A 26,605-nucleotide genomic window follows, 5' to 3' on the forward strand; every position below is an offset into this window, starting at 1 on the left:
ATACTTAGGGATGGAAAATACACCTTTTCCATAAAACAAAACGAAGAAAAGAATAAACGAAAAAGGAAAAGAGAAAAACAGTACAGATCACAACTGGGCCGTGATTTATGTTTAATAATCCCGAAAGTGGCAAGTGTGTACCCTCCCCCCCTCCCCCCTACATGTGCATGGATGGCCTTTAAATATATCCACCCTACTTTAAATGTAGTTCGTTCATCTGACGCCGTTGTCAACGTGATCACCACTGATCAGGGAGCATCACCAGAATCAAAACTCCAAAGGCCCGGGCACGAGTCACTTTCGGTCTCATCCATGTACACGTCCGTCGCTGGCGTCAGCGACTCCGCCGGCAGGTGCGCATGGCTTCCCACCACGGTCGGTGAGAAGAGCGGCGGTGGGTTGGCCATGAGCTCCGACCAGTCGAAGGTCTCCGTGGACACCTGAAGCGGGGCCGGGGCAGGCACCGCCGCAGTTCCCGCCCACTCGGTTACCTCCGACGACGGAGCTCCGGTGAAGCTGGTGGGGACCTTGTTTGCGTGTGACATTGCGGCCGCGCGCACCTCCTCCGGGTCGGTGGTGAGACCAGCGACAGCGGGCGGCGAGCCCGGGAAGTTGAGCCCGTCGGCGCCGCCCGGGCCGCGGAGGCACACGGCCGCCCCGTCGAACGCCCGCGCCGCCTTCTCCGGCGTGTCGTAGGATCCGAGCCATATCCGCTCGCGGCTGTTGGGCAGGCGGATCTCCGACGCCCACCTGCCCCACTTGCGCCGCCGCACGCCCTTGTACTTCGTCTCCTCCCCCGACGACGACCCCGCGTGTGGCTGCTCCGGCGGCGGCGGCAAGGACGACATGGCGCGAACTTTTACGAAGCGCGAGTAATGGCCGCGCTCGCCGTCGTACGCGGGGATGGCAGCTCGTCTCAAGTCTACAAGCTACATGCATGGGCCCATGGGAAACAAATTGATCTCCAGGATATATAACAAATCACCTTGCCAATGAACATAGGTCAAACAGGTGTGACTCGATGAAAATATCTTGGAGGCTGTACAACATTGGTCAGCTCCCTTGACCTTAGTATTACAATGCAATCAGGCTAAGTTAACTTGTACTTAGAACAGAAGCAGCGTATGCTCATTCCAGGAAGCAGCGTCAAGTCAGTGACTAGCTGAAGCTGACCTGGAGGTACAGTTATGTTACGACTGCTGATACGGCGGAACAAATATACTCCAAATTGCAAGTCGTTTTAGTTTTTTAGTTGCATAGTATGCACTCAGATATAGTGTATGCCTGGATACATAATAATATCTATGATCTTATAAAAGCCAAAACGATCTACAATTTGGAACAGAGGGAGTATGATGAAAGGAAGAATGTGAACGTGTTGAAGTAATTGGGTGTTTTAGACAAAGAGATCATTTTTTTTAGAAACAAGTGAGACGCAATGAAAAAGGTCAAAAAAAAGTTGTGGCGCAATCGAAACAAGATAGTAAATAATATATGATGAAAAAGAAGAACGTATAGTAAACGTGTTAAAATAAGTGGGGGTTATAAAAACGAAATTATGTTTTAGTTTGATAAAAAAAGGATAGATCGTTTTGGCTTTAATAGACTTATCAATTTTTCTATGCATCTAAACATACATTATATCTAAGTTATATCTAAGTGTATAGCAAAAACTATGCACTTAGAAAAGTCTAAAACAACCTAAAATTTAGGATAGGGAAGGTAGTTTTTAGTGGGAAATCTTATGAAACTACTAAGCAGGGGCAACTTCCGCATTACGCTCAGAATGAGATATCAAATGCTTGGCTTAAAGGAGGCAGAAATTCTTCAATATCGTACGTAATCGTTGACAGCAATTTGGTTTGTCTTGCTTTCAGGTGTGATCATGTGACTGAATTACCTACGAATGAAACAGTCCAAATCAGTCCATTCATGTTCACACAACAAGCACACACAGGAGCATCAGTTTGGGGATGAGCCTCCAGAGAAACAGTAGTGGCGGTGGTCGTGGCTGTTGCGGCGCGCCGCCAAAGCATGGCGGCGGCACACGATCCGTTATTGATTTCGATGGAATGCTCACGCGGTTTCGTTGATAGCAGCAGAGAAACTGTACTCCAGGCAAGGAGTACGACGAGTAGTACCTCGCCACGTGTTCACTTTTTCTCAGGTGGACTAGCTAGTTTGATTGCTTGAAGACTCAAAAGTTTTTTTTATCAGGCGGGTTAGTACTAACAAGCAGCAAATTCAAACTCGTCAGCAATGACGGCCTAGCAGTTCCAAACAAACCGCAAATTCAGAAACTACTCGGAAGAAGGCTTGCAAGCCTCATTTGGACAATGCTGCTTATGACAATTAGCGAGGCGATAGGGAACAGCACAAAGATGCCGCAAGAAATTAAAATGAAAGATAGGACGGAGCGGGGTTTTAATTTGTTTTTACCAATATACTACTAGATTTTTTTTGACATTTTCTAGGTGCTTCTTGATGGTTATTGGTCCTTTTAATAATTGTATATTGGTAGTTTTTTGCTAAGCAGCTGGTGGCTTTTCTCTGGTTGGGAATTATTGGTTGAGGATTCTTGAACAAGGTTTATTGCATTGCCAACTGATGATACAATAATTGTGGCTCTGAATTTATTATCAAAAAACAATTATTGTGGCTCTGAATTACAAACAACATGGAGATACCGGGCATATTAAAGAAGTTTATCACCACAAAGGTGCCACCACTTACTATCTTTTGTTGTTAATGTAACATTTAGGGCAATCTAGTTAGTACGTCATGTATTTAAAATGAGAGAAATTTTAGAGTACAGCCATCACATTCATTGTGCGCCCTCCAAATTTTTAGTAGAACTTGGAGAAATGGGAGACTTGATGGCCTAAGACCCATTCAGTGCCCGATTTCATGGCACAGTTACCAAGGTTTAAAACTTGGTAACTATGTCTGCTGGGTTTGTGGTGATGAAACTCCTCTCACATACTCCCTCCGTCCTAAAATAAATGTTCGTTTAGCTTTCAAATTTTGTCCTACAAAGAGTGTTCATTTAGCTCCTAGTGAGATTTAATTAAAGCAACACTCACACCAATAAAAAAAACTATATTGAAAATGCATCGAGCGAATGAAATAATCAATTGATATTTTTTTTCTCTGGTTCCAATGCACGTGCATTTATTCTGGATCCAGAAAACCAAAGAGACTGTACAGCTTTCTACCACAACTAATATGAGTAATTAGGGGCAGCATGGACACTTCCACAACTACTAATGTGTCCAAATTTTTCTAAATGAACACTTATTTTGGGACAGAAGGAGTATGATGAAACTCACTCTTCTGTCTCATCATAATGATCTTGCCACATCAACAAAATTGCTGAGAAAATCATATCACTAAGACAACACTACAACAGAACATGGTTTTAGTAACACCAACTTGTGTTACTATACTTCAATAAATGTGTAATTGTGTCTCCTAGTAACACATCTTGTTAGTGTTCCCTTATGTGATGTTACTATAGCTTGATCTATTGGAACAAAAGATAAGTGTTCCATTAACCATTACATCCTAAAAAGTGTTACTACTCTGTAACACAATTAGTGATCTAGTGGAACATTTGTTAAGTGTTACAACAATTATCTTTGGTAATATATTTTTTTAGCTCTAGTAACACTTCCACATTATGATGGGAACATAGTTTACAACAAAGGAATATATAGTTTGTAACACATTTTACCTGTTGTAGCACATTCAAAATTTTAGGAACATATATGTTGTAACACATGTTGTCCCTATTGTAACGCATTAAAAATTACAAAAAAATATTTTACAATTGCATATGGCATGTAATGCTGACATGGCACGTTCACAATCACACAAATCACAAATTTCAATTATCAAAGTAAGTTGCATTGATTGTAGGAAGGAAACCAACAATACTTGATCACATCATTTGATAGTACACACACACCGACAGTAGATGTGCATATATAGTACTTGTTCACATCTAGAGAGCAAATGTACAAAGAACCAGATGGTACAAATATGTGCCATTAGAAACAAAATATAGTGTTCTTGAAATCCATTGCTTCTTGATCCATTCTCGTGCACAAGCAAATATACGAATCGAATCATTGACCATTTCAACCTGCATAGAGAAATAAAGCTAGTTGTAACATTGATCATTCAACTAGAGAAAGCTACTTGTAACATTACATATTCAAAACGCTAGCTGTAACATACAGAAATCGAAGGCCAAGCAATTGGTACTCCTTTGGCATGGACACCACCAGTGGTGTTCTAGCCAGTCATGGGCCTTACTAATGGCTCATCTTCTATGTAGGATGATTGATATGCACTTTGCGGAATTGTTTTCCTATCTGAAGTCCACTAGCATTTGCTTTTGGACTATAACGCAAAAGGATTGCATAGGACACACTTAACAAAAGGCATTAATTAAATTTCTATATTATATTGTAATATAAGCTGTGCAAAAAGTAATGATAATTCATATCATATATGCATTTTCCCTAGCTCCTAGTAGAACAGCTATGAGAATCATGAGTCCATAAGAATAAATTCAGATTACTGTTAAGGATATATCAACTTAGGTTATCACAATTCATTTTAGATCATATCGCAATCAAACTGACATTGAACAAAAATTACCTTGTGGCTATGGGAAATACGTCAAGCACCACCTGTGTGCTGAGGAACATGTTGGCCGGAATGCTCGGCTTTGTTTTAGCATGAACTCGACAGGTACACCTACAAGAAATTTCCCATCAGATGACACTACTAACCAATAATCATGAAGAAATATGTTGACTGAGGTTAATCATGGTGTATATGAACCAGAATTCACGAAATTTGGTGACAACATTTTGTATCTTGTAATCTGATTAAATTTAAAAACAACAGTATGACAAAACTTTATGCATCCTACCAGATGAGGGCATGCAGGAGTCAGGAGACCTCTGACGCGAAGGCAAGCCGAGGTCATCCACGACGTCGTTGCTTGGTGTGCAGATGATGGCCCCGGCCCCGCGACAAAGGTGAATGAGAAGTCCCCGGCAAGCGGCAGGCACTAGTGCGACGATCATTAATGCTATATACAATCGTGCAGGACAACAGGCGGTGACTTGATGCAGATTTGTTTGGAGAGGAGGAGGAAGGTCACAGGTAAGTGAATTATCATCAGGAGAGAATGCATACCGCTGGTCTGGGACAGGACCTTCATCTCTTCTGCAAAGAAGTTGAGTGTGTGCACGAACCTGCAGGAATTGAAAGCGATTGAATCAGGAACACATCAAGATCTGATCCACTTGAAGCCGGCCGGGCTGGGGTCTGGGGATGATCTCTGAGAGTAGTTGGTTCGGAGGAGATGGGCATCACAAGGGAGCAAGGGGCCGCAGGAGATTCAGAAACTGAACCGCCGGCTTTACCTCGCGAATAAAGTAATAAACCGATCCGGTCAAATGTGGGCACTGGACGGTGGGTGTTGATTTATTTCGGTTTTGGGTGAGGGGAAATATTGGTGGGAAACCAATCGGGTGAAACAAATCTAGTGCGTTTTCCAAAATTTACAATGTAGGAGTATGTACGAATTACCTATATATATATATATATATATATATATATATATATATATATATATATATATATATATATATATATATATATATATATATATATATATATATATATATATATATATATGATACGGATACTTATTAAAATCTATCTACGTCACTACATAAACATAATGCCGGTTTTGAGTGGTGGGAAACCAATCCGGTGAAAAATATTTGGTGCTTTTTCCATAATTTACCATGTATGTATGAATTACCTAAACATGTATGGATCATGTATATTGCTTATTTGGTTCCAAAAAAAAATTTGATAACATACGACAACTAATTAAACAAGTGGATTAGTCCGTTAGAGATAGGGTTAGAAAAAACTCGTAGCATTAGTATGGAGCAACCCTACTCTCGGCAACCATTACCTAATCGAGGATGGCGGGCTAACCTGGCATAGACATAGAGTGAGTTAAGGATGACCACTAAAAGCTAATGGGAGGCCCACCTAACAGTCATATGGAAGGGCTATGCGACATGACTACTACTGATCCACACGAGCCCACCTAGAAAAGAAACATGTTAGGGGTATGCGATATGTTAGGGGTATGCGATGTGACCACTACTAGATCCACATGGAACTTGCCCGTTAACACGAGCCAATCTAGTAGCATGGTAGAGGGGCTATGCCATGTGACCAATACCGGCACAAGGCCTATTGATAGTGACTTGAAGGGGTTGTGAAACGAGGCCACTGCCGATGGACGCGCGTCTAGCCATGAGGGGTCTGACATGACAATTGTCCTCGTAATGCAGGCCCATATGACAGTACGGTGGATGAGCTGAGCCACCTGACTTCTCCCAGTGGATCGGTGTATGACTCACTCCTAATCGAGTGGGACTCACATGGCAGTTACATGGAGCATGTGTATGACGTGATCACCGACAGCTAACGCTTGGGTTTTCGATTTCATTTTTCAAATTTTTATATCTCCGTCAAAATCATGAATTTCATGAAATTTATTTTTTTTGTCAAATATTTGATTAAATTTGGAAATTTGAAGAAGTTCCAATCGTTATTAAAAATAATAGAGAATTGAAATTCAAAATGAGGCTTGTAGCTAATTGGTCTCGCAGATATTTTATATTGCTAAAGCTTCCTAGTTCGAAACCAACTTGACCAGGTTAATTTTTAAATTACGTGAAGGAAGGATTAGCAAAAAATTAGACCCAGCCAAAGATTCGATCCCTAGGACCTCCTGGCACGTGATGGAAGGCTCAACCACTAAGCAACGGCCAACAATGTGTACCTTAGCTTAAACACGTGAATAATGATAGTGTCATACGAAAATTTAACTCTTTTTAGCCGAAATCAATATTTTTTGTGTCATTGATCCCATGGCATTCCGCTGCTACTCTTGCGTGTACTGACTGACCAGTTCTCATAGCTGCATTATTCAAGTGCAGCAAGCTCTTTCATCTTCTTTGGTATGGCAACGACAAGGGAGTTAATTTGGACGATTTTGCAAGTCGATCTTGACCAATGGAGGAAAAAGCATTGTGTGTGAGTGCTCAAGTGTAGTAGAATTTTTTAATTATAACGTCATTACGAAAGGAGTTCAGAGGGACTTGTAACACTTTAGTTGTAACACTATTTTCTATGTGTTACAATATACTACCATCTTTGTAACATTTTATCTGTAATATTAATTTTGTGTTACTATAATCATTTTTTAACATAATTGTACGAAACAAAAGTTATGTGTTACCACGCCATCTGTAACACATACATTTGTGTTACGTAACACATTGATAAATATGTTACAAGTTACAATATTATGTTTTGTAGTAGTGCAAGATTCTCTCTGCTTACGTTTACATTACAATCCCTTGAGACGTTCGTTCGCACCTTGGGAATCGAAGCTGCGTGAAGAATAATGACGGCGGCAGGTTCATGAGAGGGTGACGTGTGCCCTACACATGTACGTGGACGACTGTGACCTTCCCGGATCTTTCATGGAACAAGCTAAGAGCCGGAGGCGGTCAGTGTTGCGTCTGTGTCTCGGACTCTCAGGTGACTTTTTCCCTTTTGAACCTGTCTCAGTCTTCGTCAACGTAAGTTTCATGTCGTCATGATACTATGACTACACTGTATATCCAGCTAATGTAACCATGGAGCATGTATTTGTCAAGTGTGATCGTAAGACTGAGCGTTACGTTCGAATGAACCGGTCCCAACCAGTTCACTGATTTTTTTTATAGGACAGCCATCACATTCGTCGGCGCTATGCTATTCTTGAGGCCTACTCATACAAGTGAGGCGTGATACATGATGTAATTAACCCGTTACGCCACCCATGTGCGTCAGACAGATTTTCTCTACTCATTTATTTTAGGGACTCCACAATAACAAGAGAGGTTTTATTCAAACATAAATAGGAGATATTAAGTACTTCATATGTCTCAAATTACTATTTATTTTTGTTTTTCTAGATACATAGTTTTTGATATATATATATATATACATTGATATATACTATGTCTAAATACATAGTCAAAAAATAGTATTTTGGGATGGAACGAGTAGATTACAACCATATGAACATGTTACGAAGCTGATTGACGAGAGACTGACATGTTAAGTATTTAAAAAAATTAGCTTATGTTGTACATGGATGGGGCTCATCTGCAGTAATGAGTTGCAGCTCGCAGTCACTAACATGTGGATCCGGTCCCATGTGTTAGTGGTCCAACTGCACTATGTAGTACTGCAGAGGAACTGCTTCTGTACGTGCCATTTTGATGTCGGTGCAGGTTTGTTGGTGAATATGCCTAAATGGCTACCTTGTTCGTGAGATTTTGGTGGTTATGTTGGCAGCTATCATTCTTTTTGTCGCAGTTTGTGCCTGGATGGCATGAGTTGTGTTAATATTATAATTATTATTCTCCTTTGCGCAGCGCTATTCTAACCTTAGGTTTGGGTGTAGATTAGCACATGTATTCTCCTTTTTATTAAGATATATACGCAGCGCAAATCTGTTGCAGGTTATTTTTTAAAATAGCTTATAAATTTTAAGGATCAGACTTAAAATGGTAGGGCTAAAAATTTTATATGTTTTAATCTAAAATTAATTAAAGATTGAGTTGGATTGTGGAATAGCATTAGAGCCATGATCCATTACCATCATGTGAGATGATCAGAGGGCCTGTGTTATTCTGTACGTCGTGTATGAACAATATATGGTTGGCTGCTGGTCGTGGCCTGCCTTAATTGTTGCTCCAAATTACTATTTATTTTTGCTTTTCTAGACTTTTTTATATATACATAGATATGTACTATGTTTAGATATATAGCCAAAACAAATAGTATTTTGGGATGGAACGAGTAGATTACAACCATACGAACATGTTGGGAAGCTGATTGACAAGCGACTGATAGTATGTTAAGTATTAAAAAATTAGCCTATGTTGTACGTCTATGGTGCCATTTTGATGTCGGTGCAGGTTTGTTGGTGAATATGCCTGAATGGGCTACCTTCTTCGTGAGATTTTGGTAGTTATGTTGGCAGCTACTCCCTCCGTTCCAAATTGTAGGTCGTTTTGATATTTCTAGATTGATAACATTTATTATGTATCTAAACATAAGTGTATATCTAGGTGCATAGCAAAATCTATGATGGAGATTTTGAAGTGTGGCTGAATTTGGTGGAGTGATCTTGCCGCTAAATTAACAAACCACGTGACTCGATCGACCCAGTATCGCTATCAAATGTCAAGAGATTGAGACGTGAACCTCAACTAAAACTCTAAAGGCCTGGGCACGTGCCACCTTCGTTCTCCAGGATATTCGTCACCGCCGTCAGTGACACCGGCATGTGCCAAAGGCTCCCTAGTCCCCACAACAGTTGGCGGCTACGTGCCAGGTAGGCAGTCTAGGTGCTGCTCGAGCTCGTGATAGTGTAGTTGATATAATTTTCCACAAACTTAGTCGAAGTTGAATAGGTTTGACTTAGTATAAAATAAATGCGACATGTAAAAAAAGAGAAAGTATGATTGTATTCATATATTATAAAAAGTACAACTAGAGTGCTTACAATTACACTATCAATATGGATATAAATGTGTTATAATGTTTCAGTCAAAATATAATGAATTTATCTAAAGTGGAAACTTACAAAGTTCTAATTTCATGGGTATTAACATGTTGTTATTAGTATTGGTATGTGATTCAATAAGAAAATCTCTCTTATGATTGCTAAAGTATACCCCCCATCAGGATAGAGGCAGGATGAAATTAAACAATTGGGGGAGCCATTACCAAGATTTAAGTATAAAATTTAGCATATGTATGTATGTATGCATGCATGCATGCATGCATGTATGTATGTTGATTAGGTTGTTGCATGCATGTATACCATGGACTTTCATCAACTATATAGGGCCCATGGCCCCTGCCAGCCACCCACCAACCCTATATGGCTTCCGGTAGCCCGTTAGTTATGTAGCTTCCATTGTTTGAGATTCGTGCAAATATTTTCATCCATAGGATCTAACCCATCTCCTCAACCCTAACCCCCGCCGCCGCTGCCCGCAAGAACCGCACGCGCCCCGCCGCCTTCCTGCAGCCGCTGGCACCCCGCGCGCCCCTTGTTCCCTGTCTCCTTCTTATTGCCTGCGGCCGCCGGCACCCCGCGCACCCCTTGCTCCCTATCTCCTTCCTGTTGCATGCCTATCGGGGGCCCTCGTGGATCGGTCGCGACCGCCGCAGCTCCCTCGTGCCCCGCCGCCTCCGAGGCCACCGCCGCGGCCCCCTCGTGCCTGCTGCCGGGCGCGCCGTGGCGGCGTTCCCCTAAACCACCGCCGGGCACGGCCCCTGCCTCCTCCATTCGCAGCTGCCGCTCTTGCTGTCGTCGGAGAAGAACACCGATTTTATTTTTCAGAATGTTGATATAGGTTTTAGTAGATGTTGAATCCATTCTATTGAAATGTTGGAATAGTTCAAGAAAAATGTTGAAAGTAGTTATTTTTTCAAAAATGTTGAATGTAGTATTTCTAAATGTTGATCTATTTCTCAGAAAATGTCGAATGCAATCTTCCGAAATGTTGAATTTATTTATCTATAAGTTGGGCTTATTAGTTGGGTCTAATGGGCTTTAAAGCCATGTTGCTTATCCAGCACACGGAAGGTGCATAGAAACCCCACTAGTAAAGAGTAGACCTTCCATCCAGCGTTTTTAGTCCCGGTTATTTTTGGAGCCGGGACTAAAGGGCCTTTAGTCACGGGTCAAATTGCCACCACCGACGACGGGAGCTTTAGTCCCGGTTGGTAATATCAACCGGGACTAAAGAGCCCCTTTTAATCCCGGTTGTAACGGCTAGTGGGACGAGGGAATCTGGTAGGGCGTTTAATCGCGTTGAAAACACCAACTGGGACTAAAGACCATCCATTTAGTCCTGGTTGGAATTACCAACCGGGACTAAATCTTTTAGTCCGGAATTCCAATCGGGACTAAAAGGATCCTAACTAGCGCTCCTCTCTTCTCCCTTATCTGCTCCTTTCTTCTCCGTCAACTCGCTCCACCCTCTGCTCCCTCTCCCTTCCCAGCCTAGCTAGCGCTCCTCCCTCTCTGCTCCCTCCCTCCCTTCCTCCCTGCCTCCTCCTCTCCCTCCCTCTCTCCCTCCCTCCCCACCTCCCCGGCCTCCTCCTCCTAGTTCCCTCCCCGCGAGATGGCCCGACACGGGCGGGCTGAGCTGAGCCGCGGCGGTGCAGGCGGGCGAGGGCCCGGCGCACGCGGAGTTACGCCGCCCCAGCGCCGGCAAGCGAGGGCCCGGCACGGGCGGAGCTACGGCGGGCGGGCGTGGACCCATTGCGGGCGGAGCTGCCCAACGTGGCACGGCGTGAGCGAGCTCGGTGCTAGCGCAGGCGCAGGTGCAAGCGGTGGGAGCAGACAGGACGGCGGGGGTGGCCCATTTTCTTTTATTCTTTTGAACCTTTTTAGTCGTGGTTGGTAGTACCAACCGGGACTAAAGAGGGGGACCTTTAGTCTCAAAAGATCAGTCCCAGTTGAATTTTTGAGACCTATGCGTCTCTCCAACTGGGACAAATGCTCACTTTTCCACTGGTGCCCCAGCCACCCCCTTGTCTCCGTTTCCTACCGCGCATGCATACATGCACGGTCTAGATGGTAGCATGCTTCATGCATATATAATGTGAGCTATTTTTTTATAATAGTAGATGTAGGTAGTTAAGAAGTATATAAATAGAGGTACTTTGGATGATTGATTTAGAATCAAATTAGGGTGTATTTTGGTTACGTTTTTCTTACCACGTCATACCATCCACTATGAACTCAATGCTGAAGACATCAAGCTAAAGAGCGGATAACCGTCACATTTGATGCTCTCATGTCACTACACAATTTCTATGATTCCCAATTGTTTTTTTTTTTGTGAATGGCTGCTAGTCATTGATCTTCTTTATAATTTTCTCAAGTAACCAATGCATTTAAGCCAAATTGTGGCAATCCCGGTGATTATTTATCAAGGGAACGATTTTTAAAAAAATATTGGTTGGGGATTTTTTTAGTTAATTTATTTTGCCTATTGGGAAATACCCAAACTAGACTAGAAAACCCTTGGCCACTTTCCCTTGTCCATTTGGGAATGCAGTGCACGACTGATGCCTGCATTGGGGTTGATAATCTTTTTTTCTCTAAGAAATATTATAACCGACTAATAATGGAACCGTCAGCCAAGTTCCTTCATTGTTCAAGTGGACGGGAAAATCATGTTATAGAAACAAGCACATCCGCTCATATTTTCTTTCGGCTTCTTCTCAAAGACGGACCGAACATGAGAAACTTGTTTGCCTAAATATTCGGTGCATACCACCTCTTCGGTGGAAACATGAAAACTCCTCCAAAAATCATACAACCACGTGTTCAAAAAAAATTGAAACTATGCACATCCATAGTGTGTCTACAGAATTTACTTTGTTGCAAAAGTTCGGTTTGGAGTTGATTACTCACAAGCAAATAAGGGAGGATTTCATTTCACCCCAAAAATGTCCTTTGTAAATCAACTCAGTGTTCTCACTATCAGATGTCGACATTTATATCCCCCACACTAGTTCGTAACTTGACCATACAAATTCTCTCCCCCACACTAGTTCGTAACTTGACCATACAAATTCTATCCGGTTGTCCCGAACAGTATCTGCATCGCCACCTATTGGTTGCAAACTAAAAGAAAACTGGAAACGAGAGGCGCTCAAGAGAGGACAGCCATCACGTCCGACGCTCTCAACACGATGTAGCCCGTGCCGTCAGCTCCCTTGAACTCGCTACCTGCGTACTTGGAGTACAGAACGGTGCTGCCAGCCGGCACTGACAGTGGCTGCCTCTTGCCTTCGTCGTCAAGAGAGCCCGGCCCAACAGCTACAACCTGGACCAGTAGAATAATGCGTTAGCTCATGTATTCAGATGGTAATGATCTTAACGCCTGTAACTTCGCTAGGGGCTATACTCTTATCCTAGCATCAAATCCTGCAAGCTACAACTCGCACAACCTAAAACGTTAAGATATGGCCTAGCAGCTTTTAGGTGGCGGCTATAGAATAAAGCCAATAATATAATTCCGGAAAGAAAATTGGTGCTAAGGACTCACTGTTCCAATGGATGGCTTCTCTTTAGTTGTTTCAGTAAGGATAAGGCCCCCAGGAGTTGTCTCTTCAGCTTCTGCAACCTGCCATGGCATGCAAAAAGAAACGTAACTAAGTGGCACTATTTCAGTACAAGAGCAGGATATAAGAACAATCCATCAGAAATCTCCAGGTTTACTATCCAAAATCAAAACATCTCTGACAACATTATTACAACTAACAGGGAACATACTAATACCTTGATGAGGACACGATCATTGAGAGGCTTCATATCCTTCACATCATCGGTCTCAAGAATACCGATGATATCGTCCTCTTTTAGAATGAGATGCTTCGAGTCATTGAATTCAACCTCGGTTCCAGCATACTTCGAGTACACAACTTCTGCCCCAGTCTAAAAGACAAAACAGACATATTACTGCAAAGTATTTCATGGGCAACCAGAGGAAGGAGTATGCCAGATAATAAACATTTAGGCATGAGCAGTTGTGGAGCTTGGAGGAAACTTTAGAGGGGGACATACAGTATAGGGATAGCCATTTAACCAAGTTTTATTGGCAAACTATACCTAAACACTGTAGCATCTACTGGAGATTACACAAATGCAGGGGGGGCCATGGCCCACCTTGGCCCCAACGAAGCTCTGCCCCTGGGCATGAGGGCACATGGAAACAACTGTATTGACAGAATTATTGCATCCAACTTCTCTGCTAGACATTTAGACATACTTGATATATTAAAAGGAGTCCAGCTCTAGCAGGAGTGTGAAGGAAGCAAGTTTGATAAAACAAACTCTTGCATACCCTGAGCTTAGATTATCCTAATCTTATTATGTTAACATAACTTAATCGCAAAGCAGAAGATAGCTGGTTGAGGAACATATTTGTATGACTGGACATTCAAGTTGTAAGCAACCAAACATGCATGTGCATATGCCAGATCTGCCTCATTTCCTTTAAATTAGACAACAGGCCCAAATTAACGTTATTCAGGAACATTAACTTCCACGTTGCAATTATGAACAGAATAGGATACAAGGTTTTATTTCTGTATCAGCACAAATAGACCTGGCTCGTGCAACACACTTGTTCCAGAAGAGATTTACAACTCTCCAAGGTGTAATAAATTGATCCTAAATAAGCAAAATTGCAACTTGTCAGTCGTTTTTTTCTTTTTAATAAAGGGTGTTCTGACTGGACCAGCCTGGGGATCAAACCCTGGATCTGGTGGTACCTGCCTGCACTCCATTACCCCAAACTCATCTGCGGATTCCCTAATACCAGGCACCAGATTAGCCCAAACTCACCTGTACTCCCTTCAACAGTTACCAGATAAAACATAGTACAAGCTAAGTGCACATCTAGACTGCAACCAAGTAACCAAACCAAATTTCAGCGCTGACAGGTACAGGCATCACCAAAAAATTAGACCTCAACCAGACTATAGACAAAGCTTGGCAAACCAAAACTTGGTAATGCCAATGGTACACATGCCACTGTGGGATGATGGACTGAAAGTCCAAAACTGTCAAACCAAATTTGGGCAGGAGTCCTGCTAATGTTAATATTTTGTCACACTTTGCTAGTCCAAAATCTGATTGGTATTTTTTTGGGCACCGTTTGTGTGACAACATAAATTCAGCTTCATCGTAAGGTTATGGGAGGTTTGGACTTGATGTCATGTGGATCCAGGAACCTTATCCATCCACAACCAGGTGCAGTTGTATCCATGAAGTTCATGTATGGATTTTATAAAGATCTGGAGGATTCCAATATACAAACCATACTCCATTGGAAGTTACGAGTGCTATTTCCATATACAACAAATGGTGTGGCATTTCAAGGTGTGTAGAAAAAATGTGTGCAATTTAGAGCCTGATTGGTTTGCTGCCAACATTTTGGCATGCCAAAGTTTTGGCAAGCCAATCTTTTGGCTAAATTATTGTTCCAAAGTATTGTTCCATAATTCATCCATAATCCATATACCACAACTCTAAATTGTACACCGTTTGGAACATATCAAAGCAGACAACCTATACTTTTCAACAGAGTACCATTTGCAGACTAGACGCCTTAGACCAATGCAAATTCATCCATGAACTTGATGGACAGACCTGCACTGACTTATTGACGGATAGAGGAAGACCGCAATGATGCCTACTTCAACATTTAAAAAGGGAAAAAACTGCAAGAGCTTGCAAATGTCCTATTCACAGTTGCGATTTACATCTAATTTACTGGGTAGGATGAACTGGAGACCATTATTGTCTTCTTGTTTTTAGTAAACTTGGTATGTATGCTGCAGAAAAGGGAAACCAACAACTGTACAGTACAAACTTTAGGTGCATAGAAGAACTAGCCACAATAAGAAACGTAAGATTTTTATAGGTTCTGCACACGACTTTTCTCACAACCACCTCTGACCTCCAATTTTGTCATTCCCTTGACAATTTACCATTAAAAGTTAACAGTGTGTTCTTGTTTGTGCACTGTGAAGCCTACAGATGAGCATCAATTCTTGAATCAGCACATCTACGAGCATGGAACCTGATTCCTCCATGTCCATATTTCCCAATTATTCATAACAGAAGCATATGGATTAGACATATATCCATATCCATATGAGTTACTTACTGGTCTACCACAGGGAGCCAGAATTTACCTTTATGCTGACCTCTATTTTCTTATCCCCAATGGTCCTTCCCGCTCCAACAGCAACAACCTCACCTCCTTGCGGTTTAGTCTGCGCGGTCGATGGAAGCAAAATGCCACCAACCGTCTTCTCCTCGGCAGCGCCAAGCTTCACGAGCACCCTGTCTCCCAGAGGCTTCAGTGAAGTGTACTGCAACATGACATCATATCAGCTTAATGCTGCAAGCCATACACAAGCATACCTACACTAGATTCTACCAAAACAGTTGATGCGGAGCAGGTGCATTCTGCGAAAAATTGGACGCGTTCAGTGAGGCCCATATCCACGTGTCGCATACCTTTGGGGCGACAACGGTGGCAGCCCGGACGACAAGGCTACGGGCCGAGCGCCTCGACGAGCAGACCCTGAGAGTCGCCAGGCTCTTGTTCGTGAAGGCCACGGCGGCGACTCCGGCGCCAGAGAGCTGCACCGACGACATTCTCGTGTGCTCGCGGAACGACGGCTAGCTGCGGATTCAGGCAGGCAAGAGTCAGCCTAATAAATCGAGGTGAATGCCATAGCCATCCAAATCTCAACTGTGACGCGAGAAATGACGGAAATCGGAATAAATCAGCGCAAATTCCATCTAGATTCAGCGGCACAAATAAAAACAGTTGCAGTAGGTGTCAAGCAGAGCCCACCAAATCCACAAGGGGGAACTCAACTAAATCAAACCCGCCTCTTGCAGTACCAAATCTGCGGCTCGGAGCACACCAAATTCACCCCAATCCCACTCCTGAACCCGCCAAATCCAACACCCAACGAGCGAGAATCCCAGGGGGCTGGTACCTTGTCTTCGGAGCTGGGGCCTGAGGCTGCGCTTTGGAATCCGGCTGCCGTGCGCGAGAAGCGAGTTGGGGGCAGACGAGGAGGTGAGGAGATAAACCCTATGCGAGAGAGCAGAGCAGCAGCGGGTAAAGCGCCGCCGAGCTAAAGCCCAGCCCCCACTTATCCCCAGGGCCCCGCGGGCGGGTGCGATTAGACCGGATGGTTCTAGAATGTTGTAGGGGCTGCGCTTCAAATGGGCCGGACTGACGCTGGTATTATGACCCGTTTTGGTCCATGGTGGACTAACTTTAGTTCCACTCCTGTTTAGTTTCATGAACTAAATTGGAAAAATTTATTAACGTACTGTCGCTACCTACCGCCCGGTACCCATCCCTCCCGGCCTTCCCTCCCCGTCGCCATTCTGGTATCTTTCTTTGCAGCAGCTTGTGGTCATTCTGGACAAGTGTTTGGCCTGATAGCTACGCGCTCCTCTCCAGCCTCTTCTTCTCGAGCTTGCACTTCCAACCATCCTACTCCACCATTACCCCAAGCTGACAGCAAGGCAGAGGGCGGCGACGGCGGCAAGGGCCGGGCGGGAGGACGGCAAGGCCCGCGGCAGCGGGTGGGCGCGGGGCTTAGGCGTGCGCGGCAAGGGCGGCGGTGGTGGGAGACATGGTGACCGGCCACGGCCAGGCCTTCCTCCTCCTAGATCTGTGGCGGCAGGAGCGGGCCAGCCGGAGACGCCGCGGCGGAGGTCCTCCGGCTCACTGGCGGGTGGGAGAGCGACAATGGCCGGGCGGGAGGAAGGTCGGGCGGGAGGGAGCAATTAATGAGGGGGTAGGAGTGTCCTGGGCACCCTTTAATCCAATTTTGTAGACTAAAAGGACTAAGGGTTTTAGTCCTAATTTTAGTCAAGTGTTTGGATGTTTAGTCTAACTAAAATACACATTTTAGTCCAAATTTTAGATCACGGTGGGAACCAAACACCCCGTTTGTTTCGTGCGCCGCAGATGCGTTCTTGGTGGAATGATTACATGGCTGATGGGCTGCTTGTGACAAATCATAAATGGCAGTAGATGGGAAGTGTTTATACAGACAAGGAGTGATAGGTTTGCAGGTCTGAGTAAAGCCTGACGGATATAGATGTGCCCTTTCTTTTTCTACAGTCGGTGTCAATTAAATTTGTTGAGTGTACATATTGCAGGATAAAATTTAGCATTTTGAACTGGAGGTGCTAGCTTTTTAGTACCTACTACGAGTATATCTGGAGCAGAAACCTCTCACGGCTTCAGTTTTGTTGATATTAGGTAACCCTGCATTTGCCGGCATGACTGCCAAGTGCAAATACGAACATGATTCCAGAGTAAAATTTTAAAGCGTTACTACAGCCCATCTAACTGCAAAAATTAACAAGACTGAAGACTGTACTACGTCCGAGGTCCGACATTGGATCCGAGTTATCTGTTACAGATAGTCAATACAACTTCTACTACTTCAGTAGTGGAAGCAGCGCACTGGAACAATTACATGGGGCTTGCGAGTTGCAAAGCCAGAAGTTACAGGGTTTACAGCACATATATACATTGTGACAATTGAACAATTTGAAGGATTACAATGAATGTAAGTCCCAATAAACAGAGGTAGCTTCTCAACTTCAAAGAAGTTTAGTATCCCAAAAAAAAAAGAAACTAATCTGATTATGTTGGTAATTACCGGATTTTAGTGGAACAAAGCGTCAGGACCGCCAAAATAAGGCAGTTTGCTGAACAAATTCTGCCAGAAGTATTTCCATCAGTTCTGTCAGTGAGTTGGCCCTAAGTAATACCTCGTAATAACATTAGACGTGTATTCCAATCCTTTATCCCTCACTCAGTATCCTCTAAATAATGGTAAGATGCACATTAGTATTTACGTCAGCCCCTCCACGCATTTGCGTCATCGGAAGCGCTACAGGCTTGCCCTTGTGGAGGGATGCAACCAAGGTCGCCATCCAAGCTCATTTGCTGTACTTCAGCAGATGATAATATTTTGATACTCTTCACACAGCTTACAAACTCCCTGCAGGTGAAGATTTTCAAATCATCAGAAGGGGAAAAGTTTTGAAGAAACATTAGCGTAAGGATGGCACCAGAGAGATGAAAGGAAGAGAAGAACTTACTCCCAGGGGTCATCCCCAACGAGGAGGATGTCATTTTCATGATCAACATACACCAGCTTCCAATCTGTTCTGTAGGGATCTTCAAGCTGCCCCTGAATACCAAACATGCATGCGAGATCATGCCGAAGATCCTCATAACCTCGGTATCGTGTTATATCGATTGATCTCCCCACAGATCCACGCTTTTGAACCTTCAAATCAAGATGATTGGACATGTAATAAAGTTAAGGTAGTTATAAAAGGTCATTTGCGCTATTTTTGGACAATTGCATCCTCTAATAACTGAGTCAAATATAATGAGCATAGTATTCAGCCTAAAACCAAAACAAAGTTGGAGACTGAAAATATTATCACAAACCTAACTAGTATAGAAACTTCATCATCAGGGGTTTTAGGCTTTTAGCTACATGCACCGTTCATCATGGAACAATCTGTCCCATTTATGGGACACTGGAAAGTAAACTCCAGGGTAGCATGCAAACATATATATTCCTTAGTGTCACAAAATCAAATTTCTGTGCAAAATTAAACACTACATTAACACGCATAACACCTCTATGTTAGCTGATGAAGGCTGAGTTTCTCGTGAATTTGCAGGAAAAATGTCAAAATTAATATTTTAAAAAATATATGCCTAAGAAGATCAGCTTTTATGACAGCACCAAAAAATGTACTTCTAAAAGAATACTAGACTACTTGATGGTTTTGAGAGCATGGACACAATATATAGGTCAACAGGTGTGCAAACGTGCATTCTTAGTGAAGTATTACCAAGTAACTAACCTTAGTGAAAGTTCTCATCCGTTGTGTTTGACTATTCCACAAACCTTGGCTTGCCATTCCACCATCAGCAACAGCAACATCACTTGAACATCCAGGCTTAAAAGACATGTCAGGCACACCAAATGACTGGGAGCTGAATGCAGCAGAGGATAGCTCGTTCTCCACATCCCTATGATCCCTTTGTCCAGTAGGTAGATTGCATATACCCTTTCCTGAAGACATCCCTCTTGACAACAGGGCATCGGGCATTAATGTATCTACATTTTCCGCGATAAGAAAGTTATCTCTTGGATCAACTTGAGCAGTGCTATCTAAACAAACTGGAGGAAAGGAAAAGCCTTCTCGTGGGCTCTCATCTAAACAAAAGGAGGTCGCAGATGATGCGTCAAGTTGATCTGAAGCCGGATGCCGATTAGGTGCATGGACCGTTTCTTTACTGCCTTGTATGTCATTCTTAATTCGATTATCTGACTTACTTTGAATTTCCTGAAGTAAGTGCTCAATGTGTGGTGTTGATGGTATCTCAGGCAAATTTCTGCTTCCTTGTTGTGCTCTACTCAATGAATTTATTGGAGAGACACGGCTGCCAGATGGAGCTGTTGAGCTGGATGGTTCTTCGCTCTCAGCAAGTGCTGAGTGTGATCTTACAAGTTGCTGGGGTGTCATGGATCCTGTCATGTGGTTCAAAGGTGTTTGCTGCAAATGCTTGAGCTGGCCCATAGTATCAGCACCGCCTAACTGATGCTGAAGAACTTGTTGTTGGAGAATTTCCTGGCTTTTCTGAGATAGTTGTTGGATCAGCTGCGACTGATGCTGTGGGTTCAGCTGAGATAGCAAATTTTGTTGTTGAATCTTTTGAAGCAGCTGCAGCTGCAGTTCTGATTGTGATAGTTGTTGTAGTTGGGGTTGTTGACTTTGTAGGAGTGCCTGCTGGTATTCTGCTGTTTGTTGCAGCTGTGGAGTCTGAGTTAATTGTGGTTGTGGCAAAGAACCCATGGTCGTTAAACCTGGTAACCCTGGCCGTTGGGTAGGTGACTTGGGTAAACCCAACTGTTGTATCTGAGAGGACGATGGTTGCAAAATCTGGTTTAACAATTGTGCTTGTGAGACTGCTTGTCCGCCTGAAGGCTGTTGCTCTTTCAGCTTGTGCTGGTCCATTGGCTGAAGAGATGCAGTGGCCTTCAACTGCTGTGGTGGCTGTGAATGTTGCCGTTGGAGTTGTTCTTGCTGCTGTTGCAAGTGAATGGCATTCTGCTGCAACAGCTGGGCTTGCTGTTGCTGTAGAATTGCAGAGTTTTGCTGCAGTGGTTGGACCTGCTGCTGTTGCAATATAGGGTGCTGCTGCTGCTGTTGTTGAGCTAATGAGGTAATTGCAGGGTGGTCCACTTTTGAACCAGCCTGTAAGTTAGGTAAGCCAATATTTTGGGCCTGCATACTCAATCTTTTTGCTGGATCTTCATTGACACCGCCAATCCCATCCTGCATACCCAGTGCATTAGAGGTCAAGTATTGAGACTGTACAGCAGGGGCAGCAGCTGTTAGCATCTGAGGATTTTGCTGCATAGCCATCCATTGAACTAGGCTCAGGCCTGGAAATAATGCATTTTGGACATCTTTCAGAGCAAAGTCATCACCAAGCCACGGCATCGCTCTTTTGAAAGCACTCTCAACCTCATTCTCATCATCTGCAAGATTCATTTTATGCAAGGACAAAACATATCTTCAGAAAAATGGAGCAGTGCAAATAATAGATGCATGATAAATAAATAAATAAGTCCAACACAAGGATCAACATAAGGCCAGTATTCTTGTTCACAGTTGAAGTCTAGTTTATAGATAAGCAAGAAGAACTAAGTTCAGGAAAGGGAACTTCCATGTGTATGCCCACATATTTTTGGAACTTATATCGATGATCATCAATGAATGAGTCAAGGTTATACACATTTTTGCAACTTATTTATTTGCAACTTATATCGATGATCATCAATGAGCAGCCCACATTTCTTATTGTTGATGTATCAAGGTTATACACAAGAAAGAGTATGAACTAATTCAGGAAATAAATTTTCTCCAGCTTAAATATACAATCTGGCACATGAGGGTCAATCAGCTTAACAAGTGCATGAAAAACAGAGCTATAAAAGGATAGAAAGCCAAAATTTGAGACTGACAACATATCGAAGTATTTTTCCTCTATGGTAGAAACCATAATATCGCAGTATCTGTACCTGGCATTCCGGGCTGCTTAGGAAGCTTTGGCCTGAAAAATGGCGGTGGGCATATATAAAATGGTGTAGCAACTGGCTCAATCTCCCATATGGAAACACGGGTGCGCCTCTCAGATGCAGTTGATTCATCCCAACCAACCTAAAGTGGAAAAGGTAGATGAAATCAGATGAAGTTATCATCCTTTATGCTAGTCTTCAAATATCATTTCCATATAGTTTTATGTAAATCTTATCTAAAATCTGTATAGCATCAGGGTTGACTCGTGCAAGTGCAACTTCATTCTTGACATGACTAACTTTTTACTGCATGTAGCTGAAATAAATGGATATCACTGCAGAGTAAAAAAAAATTAATGACAAACCTGAAGGTTTCGCCAATGAGAATTCTTCCACCGGATTGGATCCAAGTCACCAATGCCTGTGATTGTGCCCATATATCTTCTTACCCCTGAATCCTCTGTCTCAAAGAGCATTCTGAATCGCATTCCAAGGGACACTTGTGTATATAGAGCCTTATTGTATTTTGCTAAAGGGATGACAAATTCTGATGGGCTTGCCCTATCCAAAGAATAGTATGATTCATTAACCTTATTATTGGCAGAAATTGCTTATAAGGTACAATCAACAAGTAAAATACCTTGGATTATAGAAAATAGTAAATGGGCTACTATTTGCAGCGGCATGGGCTGCTGCTGCCAGAATTCCAATGTGCATGCTGTCACTTGATAAAACTGATGATGACAGAGCTGGTTGGGGTCTGCTAGCATGCCGAATGCCTAAGAGAAGCTGAGATTTCTCATCCCTGTTAAAAGAATGCAGGATCCATGTTTTCCATAATTGTTTAGAATACACACATATGTTTAGATACACACACTTTTTCATGTCTGAAATTGATGGTATTACCTTATAAAGAGAACTGAATCACCAGCTAAGAGCCTTTTGGTACTGACGAAGACACTCCAACCAGTTGTCAAAAGATGCCTCTTTGGTTGACCTGCATGTGCAGATACAGTACAGTGATAAGTACAGAATGCTTCTAATTGAAAAGTGTCATTAAAAAGAAAACTCCAATAGCTGCAAAGGACCAAATATAAACAACGGGTTCATAAAAATTGTGGCACTGAACTGTGGCTTCATAACAATTTGTATTCATACACAGTAAAAGGTACATCTGCATGTAATATTTGAGAGCCTGGCAATTGTCTGTACCTCGATAAATGTGTCGAAATTTCCATGAAATGTCATGAAGATCCTTCGCAATGAGTTCTTGCGCTGGTGGTTGCATCGTAAAGTCCTATCGAACATGTTACCCTGGTAAGGGAGGTACTTATTGCATCTTATAAATTCATAAATCCATAAACATTATTTCAGTGTTATAAAGAAATTTTGCATACTAGTGGTGGAAATATCTTCTCAGCTGCACGGCGTGGCACTGAGAATCCCCCGTGTGTACTTGTGTCGCTTGCTGTCAACGTCTTGCAAAAGAATTCTGTTGGTTGCTTGTTTTGTTTCAGACCCAGTTCAGATGCCAGCATTGCATCTCGATCATACTAGTCGCGTTGAGAAAGAAATATTTCATTGCCATTGAAGAAATCACAACGAAAAAGAATGTATTAAAAAAAGAATGCTCACATACTTTGTTAACAGGCTGAAGCGTCATCTGGGCATAAACTTCGTCGGTTTCAGAATCTGCCTGCACAAGAAATATTTTTCAAGTACCTAATTAGCAGAACATAAAAATGAATGAAAAAAACAAGGGGAAACTAGCATTGACGTACATGTAAGGTGAGACTTAGAAGCTTGCAGATCAACTTAGAAGGCAGAGACGGGTAGCTGGGGATCGTGTCCAGCTCCTTATGCATTGAAGCAGCAACCTAAAAAAGAATTAGCAGAATAAGAAAGTTTTCAGAAAATATTCCTTGAATCAGCTCATTCCAGCAGTAAACTGATAAATCCTGCACCTGCTCGCTATGGCCCTGCGGGAAGTACACGACGAGGCTGCCCACGGGCGGCAACGACACCAGGGGCCCGGCACAAGCATGCCACAGCTCCGAGTTGATGGGTTTCTTGTCCCCTGCTTTGCAAATAGACACCGAGAGCCAATTATTACACGTACTGCGTCCCAAATCAAGTAAAGAAGATTCATGAACTAAATTTCACTGCGATTAGCCGGAAACAACAACAACTAGGACAAATTGAGATCGCCAGACACCTAAATGGTGGCGATGCCCATGAATCATGAGTTTTCATGACAAAATGCTGACTGAATTCAGCAATGCTTAAGCTGAAAGCATGGGCAAGGAAAATCTCACCTTCTGCTGGGCTGGGCGTGACGCCGCCCGATCCGGGATCCTTCATCTCGCCGAGATCCTGATCCGAATCCCGCGTCCGGACACGCGAATATCCACCCCACCTTCTCCCACCACCACCACCTTTTATGAACCAGTAGTAGCTACTACTTGCTAGGAAGGCGTCGACCTCCTTTCCGGCGAAAGTGAGCGGCACGAGGCAATTCGGAGTAATAAAATTTGGAACCAGCGCAGGAGCTAGGCGAGCACCCGTGTGAAAAATCCGCGGAATGAATCTCCGCCGCCCACCACCACGCCGTCGCCGCCGTGCCGGGGCGCCAGCTCATCAGCAGCGCCTCGACTCAGGCGCTCTCTGAAGCCTCCACCGCCGCCTCTCCCGAGCAGCAGAGGCGCCTACCAGACCTCCGCGTCCCGGCGGTTACTCAGGGCTTGATTCCGCTCGCCGAGGCACGGAGGTGGTCGAGCGCGCGTGGGACGTGGGGAAGCTGCGGAGTTGGGAGTTGGACTGGGACGCAAGGGGAAGGGAAGGGAAGGCGGAGGAGGGAGACAAGCGGGGGTTTAAAAAATGGGGACGGGGGGCCGGGCCGCGCTGCGCGGAGCCGGGTGGTGGGGCGGGCTGGCGCAGTGCCGCGGCGGCAGCGGCAGGGGCGGAGTAAATTAATGGCCGCGACGCGCGCGCGGGGAGGAGAAGCAAGCTGCGAGCAGGCCAGCAGCAGGTGCACGGCGGGGTCGGGCTCGTGGGCGGGCGCTGCCGTGCCGCGCACCGCGGCAGCGGCCGGTGGTTTAAAAAAAAAAACTGCCGCCGCGGGCTGGCCGCTGGCGGCTTCCGTCCGCCCCACGGAAGGCGGAGGCGGGGCCGGGGCGAGCACACGCGCCGGGGCCCGCCGGGCGGCTGCTGGGTGGGGACGCGCGTGGTGCGGCGACCGGGACGGCGACGGGTGTGGGGTGGTGCCGGGCGCCGGTGCGGGCGTGTCGGGCCCGTGCCGCGCCGAGGAGGGGGCGGACGGCGACGGGCGTTTTTGTTGGCTCGTGCCGGTGCGGGGGCAGCGAGAGCGACGACGCGTCCCGTGGCCGCGTGCGGCTTTTTGGCGTTGGCGACGACGGTGACGCGCGGTGGTGGGAAGGAAGGAAGTTCGGTCGCGGCAAGTCACGCCGGCGGCACGACGAAAGCGTGAGGGGGCCGACTGGCCGAGGGGCGAGGAGGAGGAGCGTGCTCCAGCGGCGCACGGAACGGGCGTGGGGGCGGATGCGGTCGTCCTGGCGTGCGCAGCGCAGGCGTATCCAGTTCGTTTCGCTTGTCTGGGCGGCTCCGTCTTTCCGGAGGATACGTGTCGGTATTGCCGGAAGGAGAGTGGTGGCTGAGATTACTTGAGGCATCCGGCTGCCGAGCTGTTGGTAAAGGTTAAGGAAGAAGGCGGACAAGCCCACATGCTACGCGCCGTCGCACATGCGACAGAGACGAGGGCGAGACCTTCATTCCACAACCGATTTGACCTACTGAAATTATGCCATGATAATGTTGCGGCAGTAATTAAGTTGGTAAGTTACTCCCAATCAAGATGACACTCGGTACGTGTCGTGATTAGCATGAACGCGGCGGCTGATTCCAGACTGACAGTACTCCCAGACCTTGTTTAGTCACCCCAAATCTCAACTTTGGCACTATGTAAAAAGAAGATTTACCATCACATCAAACTTGCGGTACATGCATGGAGTACTAAATGTAGACGAAATTAAAAACTAATTGCACAGTTTTGTTGTACTTTGCGAGACGAATCTTTTGAGCCTAATTAGTTAATATTTAGATAATAATTCACAAATACAAACGAAACGCTACAGTGTTGCTATTTTGTTGTACTATAATATTTGGATAATAAGGCCGCAGACTTGGCTTCAGGTGCAGTACACCGAAAGGGTTCCCCATTTGGATCTGACGTCCCCCGCCAGATCAGGCGGGGCCTGGGGAAAGGACGGCGCGGCGGGCGCGGCGCTCGCCCGTCGCGCGTCATCCGCCCCGTACGGCGCGGCAGCCTCGGGAACCCGCGCCGTGCCCCCCGTGCCGCTCCTCGTGAACTGGCCCGAGTCAGCGCGTCCCGCGCGGCAGCGCCCACCACGGCCTCGCCGTCAGCAGTCAGCACCATCGACTAGCCCATGGCGTGCCGGCCGCCGTCCCGTGCGCACCGGAGCACGCGAGAGCATGGCGGCGGCGCTGCCCCGTGGGCCATGGTTTACTGCTTGCTTGCGGCTCCCGCAGGGCGCGCGCGGCGTTGGGCGGGACGGAAGCGACGTACGGTGGGGGCTCCACTCCACGCATCGGTGCCGTGCGCCGGCGTCCGCGCGCGGCGGCTCCGGACCTCCGGTGCGCCTACCTTGGTCTCGCGCGCTCCCCCCTCGTGCACGCACGGGGCCGCGTGCAAGGCCCTCAGCCCGCG

At 44.9% G+C, this 26,605-nt stretch overlaps 4 protein-coding genes across 7 annotated transcripts; all 4 read right to left on the minus strand.

Annotated features, from left to right (window-relative positions):
- Positions 1-248: 248 nt before the first annotated feature.
- LOC101771752 (ethylene-responsive transcription factor ERF017) lies at positions 249-848 on the minus strand. Its single transcript, XM_004966594.1, has one exon. The coding sequence runs from the start codon at positions 846-848 to the stop codon at positions 249-251; it is 600 nt and encodes a 199-aa protein (XP_004966651.1).
- Positions 849-10,144: 9,296 nt separating this feature from the next.
- Positions 10,145-10,462, minus strand: LOC105914173 (spidroin-1-like). Its single transcript, XM_012845171.1, has one exon. It carries the CDS (start codon positions 10,460-10,462, stop codon positions 10,145-10,147), a length of 318 nt encoding a protein of 105 aa, XP_012700625.1.
- Positions 10,463-12,516: 2,054 nt separating this feature from the next.
- On the minus strand, positions 12,517-16,949 carry LOC101782949 (20 kDa chaperonin, chloroplastic). Of its 2 annotated transcripts, XR_002677190.1 has the most exons (7): positions 16,717-16,949; positions 16,226-16,394; positions 15,898-16,077; positions 13,475-13,630; positions 13,242-13,319; positions 12,758-13,019; positions 12,517-12,718 (listed from the first exon to the last, which is right to left on the minus strand). XR_002677190.1 is itself a non-coding variant. In XM_004964528.4 (6 exons), the coding sequence occupies exons 2-6, from the start codon at positions 16,364-16,366 to the stop codon at positions 12,846-12,848; spliced, it is 729 nt and encodes a 242-aa protein (XP_004964585.1). In that variant the 5' UTR covers positions 16,367-16,394; positions 16,717-16,949; the 3' UTR covers positions 12,528-12,845. The 2 variants fall into 2 exon arrangements, 1 of the variants encoding a protein (XP_004964585.1); XM_004964528.4 differs by having other exon boundaries at positions 12,528-13,019.
- A 1,152-nt stretch (positions 16,950-18,101) lies between these two features.
- On the minus strand, positions 18,102-24,896 carry LOC101783358 (auxin response factor 16). Of its 3 annotated transcripts, XM_004964529.4 has the most exons (13): positions 24,177-24,896; positions 23,826-23,938; positions 23,643-23,738; positions 23,501-23,557; positions 23,259-23,414; positions 23,074-23,158; positions 22,768-22,858; positions 22,502-22,666; positions 22,227-22,422; positions 21,865-22,003; positions 19,637-21,321; positions 18,854-19,044; positions 18,102-18,753 (listed from the first exon to the last, which is right to left on the minus strand). In XM_004964529.4, exons 1-13 carry the CDS (start codon positions 24,220-24,222, stop codon positions 18,609-18,611), a joined length of 3,165 nt encoding a protein of 1,054 aa, XP_004964586.1. In that variant the 5' UTR covers positions 24,223-24,896; the 3' UTR covers positions 18,102-18,608. The 3 variants fall into 3 exon arrangements, with proteins under 3 accessions (XP_004964586.1, XP_022681380.1, XP_012701106.1); XM_022825645.1 differs by lacking the exons at positions 23,826-23,938; positions 24,177-24,896 and having other exon boundaries at positions 23,501-23,553; XM_012845652.2 differs by lacking the exons at positions 23,501-23,557; positions 23,643-23,738; positions 23,826-23,938; positions 24,177-24,896 and having other exon boundaries at positions 23,074-23,175; positions 23,259-23,397.
- Between the last annotated feature and the right edge of the window lie 1,709 nt (positions 24,897-26,605).

The sequence above is a fragment of the Setaria italica genome, chromosome IV (assembly GCF_000263155.2).
Source record: "Setaria italica strain Yugu1 chromosome IV, Setaria_italica_v2.0, whole genome shotgun sequence".
Lineage (NCBI taxonomy): Eukaryota > Viridiplantae > Streptophyta > Magnoliopsida > Poales > Poaceae > Setaria > Setaria italica.